This window comes from Chrysemys picta, chromosome 4 (assembly GCF_011386835.1).
Source record: "Chrysemys picta bellii isolate R12L10 chromosome 4, ASM1138683v2, whole genome shotgun sequence".
In the NCBI taxonomy this organism is placed as follows: domain Eukaryota; kingdom Metazoa; phylum Chordata; order Testudines; family Emydidae; genus Chrysemys; species Chrysemys picta.
This window is the reverse complement of record NC_088794.1, coordinates 37,784,742-37,792,235: the sequence shown is the minus strand read 5'-3', so window position 1 is coordinate 37,792,235 and position 7,494 is coordinate 37,784,742. Positions and strand designations below refer to the sequence as shown.

The 7,494-nt window shown below is 45.4% G+C and overlaps 1 protein-coding gene across 2 annotated transcripts; it reads left to right on the top strand.

Moving 5' to 3' along the window:
* Positions 1-2,323: 2,323 nt before the first annotated feature.
* On the top strand, positions 2,324-7,262 carry ASCL2 (achaete-scute family bHLH transcription factor 2). Of its 2 annotated transcripts, none has more exons than XM_005312383.4 (2): positions 2,324-5,696; positions 6,403-7,262. In XM_005312383.4, the coding sequence occupies exon 1, from the start codon at positions 4,943-4,945 to the stop codon at positions 5,669-5,671; it is 729 nt and encodes a 242-aa protein (XP_005312440.2). In that variant the 5' UTR covers positions 2,324-4,942; the 3' UTR covers positions 5,672-5,696; positions 6,403-7,262. The 2 variants fall into 2 exon arrangements, with proteins under 2 accessions (XP_005312440.2, XP_023957943.2); XM_024102175.3 differs by having other exon boundaries at positions 6,400-7,262.
* The last annotated feature ends 232 nt before the right edge of the window (positions 7,263-7,494 follow it).

The following is a 7,494-nucleotide window of genomic DNA, read 5'->3' as shown; positions in this document are numbered from 1 at the left end:
GATGGTCTCTGACCTGTAGAGCCTACAAAATACATTGCATAATATCTTTCATATGTAATGTATCCCAGCATGTTGTAAATAAAGAAATGCACGTAAGGGACACAAGTGGGAAAGAGGGCACCGGAATGACAGTATGTGAAAACTGTGGCCTGATTCACCACTGCCTTGCACTTCGTGTTTTTGTTTACCCCTCTGCCAAATGGGTGTAAAATGCTGCAGCTGTGATTTGGCAGCATTGCGCACCCACTTTACACAGGTGTGAATGAAGACATAAGGTGTGAGGCAGTGGCAAATCAGGACCTTAAATCAACTTTAGAATGTGCCTCCCTAAGATTTTTAGGCTAGTGTGTAAGGGTAAAGAAAGACACATTTCAATATCTGGCTCCTTCACAGTTCTTCTTAACCCCCTCCCCCACCACCACCTTCCTTCCCCCCCTCAAAAAAAACTTCACAGCAAATATTTATAGAAGTATATCCCACAGACATCATGCTCCAGGGAGCACATACAAAATCTACTATAACACGATCTTGAGTACCTTTCTACAGCAAATAAAAGGCCTACCCAAAACAATAGAACCCAGTATTGAATTCCATCACTCCAACTCTGGCAAACAGCTGGAAAACAAGACAAGCACTGCGCCATGCTAGGAAGGTCAACAACAAGAGTGAATTTGGAGCAGTGAGGAAAGCAATGTTCATAGTTTTACATGGATGGTGTTCAGATACTACAGCGATGGATAGCAGAACAAACCCCTAAAAGGGATGAGCATTGTCCCAATGAAACCATCTCCCATGTGCCTAAATCTAGGCACCATTAATTCAAGCATCCCAACTCAGTTGCTATGATGGCATATGGAAAAAGCTCTATGAGACAGCTAGGAACCAGACAGACAGCATAGAATCATGGAATATCAGGGTTGAAAGGGACCTCAGGAGGTCATCTAATCCAACCCCTTGCTCAAAGCAGGACCAATCCCCAACTAAATCATCCCAGCCAGGGCTTTGTCAAGCCTGACCTTAAAAACCTTAAAAAGCATCTAAGCAATTCCCATAGAAGTCAATCTAAGAGCTCCCATAAACTTCAGTCGGCTTTCTATTGTGCTCAGAAGGCCTTACCACTCAAAGTCAGCACCTGAATTGCCACTGAAAACCATTGCAGTTGTCAAACAGGTGCAACATGTTCCCTGCATCTAACACTGGGAAACAGGCAGCAGAATTTTGCACCGGCTTTCACTTGTTCTGAGTGGTCTTTAAGCGTAGTCCCATCTAGACCACATTCCAGTAATCCAATCTGGAAGGTAAAAGCAAAGATTAACACGGCCAGGTGCAGATCTGAAAAAAGTCTGAAGTAGTTAGCCTCATATACATGTTAAAAGTACATTGCCACCTGTAGTTCTATAAGCAAATGAGGTACCAAAAGGACCCCCAAATTGTGAATCTCTTGGACAAAGGGGCACACTCCAGTAATGCATCTGAAGAAGTGAGGTTCTTACCCACGAAAGCTTATGCTCCCAATACTTCTGTTAGTCTTAAAGATGCCACAGGACCATCTGTTGCTTTTTACAGATTCAGACTAACACGGCTACCCCTCTGATACTTGACTCCAGTAATGGGAACAGAACCATCCCTGATCTCTTGGATCCTCCTCCCAAAGAACGAGCATCCTCTATGTTTTCTGAACTAAATATGGATTATAGTGCTAGTGTTTCTAACCATTCACAGGTAAATGATGGAAGACCTAATCTCAAACTTTGCTTTTCTAACATGGACCTTAATGTGGGCCCTCTCCACACAGGGCAGCCAAATAGAGTATAAAAGTCAAAACTATAAACTGGTTTTGTTGCAATTGCATTGAATCAGGTTTCCACGGCCTGTGAGATGGAAGTGTAGTGCTCACATCTCTATCAAGCAAAACATTCTGGTGACATCACAAAGAGGGAAGCGGACACTATATATGACTTGTGAAATGGAATAAAGTTACTTATCTAGTTCTATTAATGAGCATACACTAATTATTTAAAATTCCTTATTCTCAACCAGTGGAAGCTAGGATTGGGGGAAAAAATGCTTTTATTTAAGTACTATGTTTTAAACCAGAACAGAAGAGTTTCTCCATAAAAGTCACTTACTGTATTAAAGAGTATTAGCATACTAATTTTAACACTTTTTGAATTCTTCCCCTTTAAGCTCATATTCTTTAGACACTGCAGGAAATAATGATCTCTCTGAAATTTGCCAAGCTGTCAATGTTGGAGCTTGGATTGAGGCTACTGGGTTTTACTTAAGTAACTTCAGTACAAAAATATTAAAATATTAAGACTGTTTTGAGAGAAAGTATGCATATATGGGAAAAGAAGGAAGGGAGAGGGGAGTCATTGCCTTCTGCCCTGAAGGCTTTCCCCTTCGTCCAAAACTATCATAATTCCACTACGTGAAGAATAGGACTAATCATATCACACTTCTCAGCCACTGTTATTTGCTTTCCCCTTCATTTCAGGGCCCAATTCCAAATCACTTGCCCCTTCCATACTCTTGCTCCAACATAGCTCATGAAGCTTCTTTTATATATAATGCTTTTCCTTTGATATATGACTCAAGCATCTTAATTTATCCTCAGCCCTGTGAGGTAGGGAAGTTTCTATTCTCTCTCTCTCTCTCTTTTTTAAAGGGGGAACCGAAGCACAGAGAGATTAAGTGATTTGCTCAAGATCTCAGTCTGTGGAAGAGCTGGAGACAGAACCATGATCTCCGCTCTTCCAATCCAGTTCCCTAATCATAAAATTATTTTCTCTGTTATAGACTACTTGTCTAGTCTTCTATCCCTCTACACAATCTTGATACTGATAGTGCAAGGACGTTCTTGTCAGAAGCTCCAATGAACCTAGAAATGCTTTTCTTTAGCTCTATTTTATCAGCTCCACCTTTTAATTTCAGCTCTCTGAAATCATATTTCCCCTCCTGCCCTTATCCTCCAATCACTTACACACATGCTTAACTTGAAGTCAAAAGGGACTACTGCCAGGTTTAATGTTAAACAAGAGCATAGGTCTTTGCACTGCCAGGGACTTCATTTTTCTTTCCCTGCATGGTTTATTTCTGAAACTATCATGCAATTCTGCAAAATGCATCTTGTGGGAGATGCAGTTTATTATATAGCATATGAGTTCAATATGCAATTTGTTTATATAACTGCCATATCATCAATTTCTTAAGTTATGTATAGAAAATAATTTCTATTGTATCATTTTAATGCTGCAAAAAATTTTGAGGGATACATTTTGTTATAACTATGGTATGGTAGCTTATTATAGCTATACCATTACATAGGTTATGAATGCATTATGAATACAAAAGGTTTTATTGTATCATTTAAATCTGTCTGCCAAGCGTGTTGGGAAAATATAGTTGATTCTATAGAAACACTTACTAAACAGACACAGCTAGCACATGCGGCGATCAAGGCTGTGTGCCAAACAGTATTGCCAGTTCTCACAATTTTATTCCAAGTCTAGCAATATTTGGATTTTGCAAGATCTAGTCTTAGAGAGTGAGAGTCTCAGTGGTCATTAAAAATGATTTCTAGCCTTCACAGTTGCAGAGAAAAGCTTGAAAACATAAAGTGCATACACCTGAAAAGCTCAGAAACCAGATGCAAAAGACAAAAAGAAATAAAGAAGTATTTAAAATAATTTCTCATGATTTTCACTGTTAATATTATGATTATCTGAGGGCTGACGCATGATTTCCCAGTGCTTGGGGTTGGCAATACAGTCTAACTTCCATGACCTTCTTTTCCTCATACCTTTTTCAAATTTCTTCTGAGCTGACATTTTCCACGCTTGGTCTCAGGCCAAAGGTGATGTTTGGGTGGAAAGTTTGTACAGGACAGTTAATCAGGTAACATATTACAGTGTTGGTTATTCTACAAACATGGGTATACAAAATAATCTTATATTGTAGCATTTAAATTTACACAGCTCATGGGGAGGGGCAAGGGGTTTATTATGAAACTGCTGCAAAACGGAGTGTGTTGTAAAAACAACATTGCTGTGTATAGAAAATAAAGCTGTGGTGCGTTGTGTGCATATTTGTGGCTCAGCAGCGCATGTGTCTGGCAGGGACTGTGAGAGATTAAGTGCTTCGCAGTCCTGAGGCTCACAGTGCAGGTGGAGTGTGGTGGAAAGTAAGGGAGCGGGTCCCTTCATGGGCGAGGTGGAGTTGAGGGTGAGGGAGGGTCTTCCCCTGTCTCTCGCTCTGGGGCAACAGTGTGGGAGAGAGATACACTCCACTCAGTGCAAGCGTGCAGGGGCAGAAGGAAAGGAAGGTCTCCCTCTATGTCTGCTGCTTACAGGTGCAAGAGCTGGAGCTTTCCTAGGCCCCAAGCGGGCTGCATTGGGATGCAAATAAGGCGGAGCGCGTGCTCCTCTCCGGGGGGAGGGATTGTTTATGGAACCTCCGCCGGGAGCCACGCGCCGGGCGTACGAAGCTGCCAAGCGAATTCCCCATTGGGTGGGAGGAGGCTCGGGAGCAGCGAGGGGGGGCTGTTGTGTGTGTGGCGCGCGGCGCGTCGCGTGCTGTTCCCGGGGGCTCGCGAGCGGCGGCAGCAGCAGCGCGTGTTGATAAGGGGCAGCGCTGGGAGGAACCTGCTGCAGAGGCGCATTGACAGCGCGCAAGGGAGCAGGGCTGGAAAGAAGGGGAGGGGGTGGGTTACTGAAGCAGCAGCAGCCGGGGTTGTGGCTGAGCGGGGCAGCGCCAGGCTCCACGCGCTGGGCACGCTCCCACTGTTTGCAATTAAGGAGGAGGGGAAAATATTTGGCAGGGTTTCCCCCCCCCAAAAAAACCTATTTTTGCAAGTTTTTTTCCCCTTGCAAACTTTCCCCCACTTGCAGCCCTGCCCCGGTCACCTGCCCCCCGGAGGCTGAGGTAGGGTAAATGCCCCAAGATGAACGGTGGGCCAATAGCAGCTGCCATGCAACAGCCACCCCCGCCTTGCCCAAATTTTCCCTTGCACGGATGCGGCGCCGGTTCGTTGGGGATGAAGTTCCAGCCGATGCCAGGTGCCGTCTCCTCCTCGGTGCAGCAGCAGCTGGTGGCCGCTAAGGGCCCGGCTCAGAACCCCAGCTCGTCCGCGGCGCGCTGCAAAGGCTCCAAGCGGCGATCCGGCTCGCCCGAGCTGCTGCGGTGTAAGAGGCGCCTGGCTTTCCCGGGGCTGGCCGGGCAGCCGCAGACGGCGGGGGGAGCAGCGGCCGTGGCCCGGCGCAACGAGCGTGAGAGGAACCGGGTGAAGCTGGTGAACCTGGGCTTCCAGACCCTGCGCCAGCACGTGCCCAACGGCGCCGCCAGCAAGAAGATGAGCAAGGTGGAGACGCTGCGCTCGGCCGTGGAGTACATCCGAGCCCTGCAGCAGCTGCTGGACGAGCACGACGCCGTCAGCGCCGCCTTCCACGACGGCCTCCTGCCTCCCGCGCGGGCCGCCCCCGGCGGCGGCTGCTCCTACTCCTCCGCGTCGCCCTCCTTCGCCTCCTCTTCCTCCTCCGGCGGCCGGGAGGGCAGCTCCGTGCCGGGGTCCCCGCACTCGGCTTATTCCTCGGATGAGAGCGGCTACGAGGGGGCGCTGAGCCCCGAGGAGCGGGACCTGCTGGACTTCACCAGCTGGATCGGGAGCTACTGACCTCCGCCGCGTCCCCTAGCCTCAGGTAAAGCGGCCGGTGTGGGACCTGCCATGTACCCCCTCTTTCCCCCTCCCCCGAGCATTGCAATAGGTGCTGCCCTACGCGGTTGCAAGAATCAGTTGCCCTACACTGGTCAGAGTTGCACTGGCTGAATGATCTAATTTAGCTATTGGGCTGCATTGCCAAAAATTAAAAAAAAGGTTTCCTCCCAAAAGTGAATGAACTTGGCCTTTCAGCCATCTCCATTAACACGAAGACAGGGAAAACGTTGGCGTCAAGTTTAAGCAAATGCGGTCCTTGAGTTCGACTGCATAATAAACTTTCCCCCAACTTTTAGGTCCCAGGTGAGTCACCACAGGGAATAGCTGCAACCTGAATAAGACATGTGGTTGGTTTTGAAAATGGGGGTGGAGTAGAGAATAAAAACTTTCAGATTTGGGTGGCAAAAACCCAAAATAAATGAGGAAACTAAATTTATAGCAGTCATTTTCGGAGGGAAGTGTGGAGTGGAGAGGCTACAGGGGCATGTGGGGCAAGTGCTACTAGTACTTTATAAAGACAATAAATCATTGGCACATCGCTTTGTGGAAGAGATTTAAACTGCACCGATATTGATTAGTGTGGACATGTGGCCAGAGAGGAAGCGATGCATCTCTCCCAGGAGCTGGGCAGAGTCTGTTAGTCACATGCTGCACTGCTAATGGCCCTTTTCTCTTTTTCTTTGTAGCAGCCTTGAAAGCAGAGATGTGCAGGACCTCAGTACCTCATTGTCCTTGATGCCTATTATGATGCAGCAGAAGAGCAAAACGGACTCTTCTTACTACAACATGTTTTCTACCTTCAAAGAGCCCTGTTGCCAAGGTCTTTAAGGGAGTGGGCTTTGGAACCTACCTAGCAGGGTTCTTACTTGGAACAAAAGACTGTGGCTCTTAATTTTTTTTTAAAGTGCAATTATGTAAATAGGTTATAGGGACCAATATCTTTAACTGCTGTTGTACAGGAGTTTATGGTGCCCTCCAAGGCTTTAATTGCCAATGAAATGGTTTGGTATACTCATGTTTCAAGTGATAGATTGAAATCTACCAGGCTTCCAACTTTTAACACACATGTACTTTTTTTATTTGGGAGGGGTGAAAAATTAACACTTGATGCTTCCTTTTTCTGAAGGGGGAGGGAATTTTTGTAATGTCAAAGATTCTATTTTATATGTAACTTGAACTGCCTATGGGAATGCTATAAATATGAAGACTTATTTTTGTACAAGAAACTTTAGGAAAGGGAGGAGGAGTTGTTCTAGTAAATCCAATCCCCTTGTTCCTTAACACTGCCAGCTAGAATGTTTTGAGAACTTATACAATTTAGATAATATTTTTCCAACACTTTACTAAGGACTGTAAAAATTATGTTTTGTCTTAAATGTGGTGTCCAAGTCTTGTCTGGTGTGAAGGTTCACTTATTTGAAAACTGAAGTTTAATGTTTTGAAGGCATTTTGTATGCACTTGCAAGGGATTCTTAAGTTGTACATATGCAGTTTTTGAAGAGTATTTTATGTAAATTGACTTTATAAATAAAATCTATTTATAAATGGCTTCTCTAGTTATAGGATGCACACTTCAACCATGTCTACTTACAAATGCTTCCCATTTTGCATACGGAAGACATGGGAAGAACGGTTATTCATGAGAACACTTGTATGTAGCAAATCATTATATGGGGCCAGATTGCGCATGCAGAAGGGGAATGAGGGTAAAACAAGGAAACTGCTTCTCCGCTATTTTTCCCACACTATGGCCAGACATATTCACAGTCCTTATGCTTAGC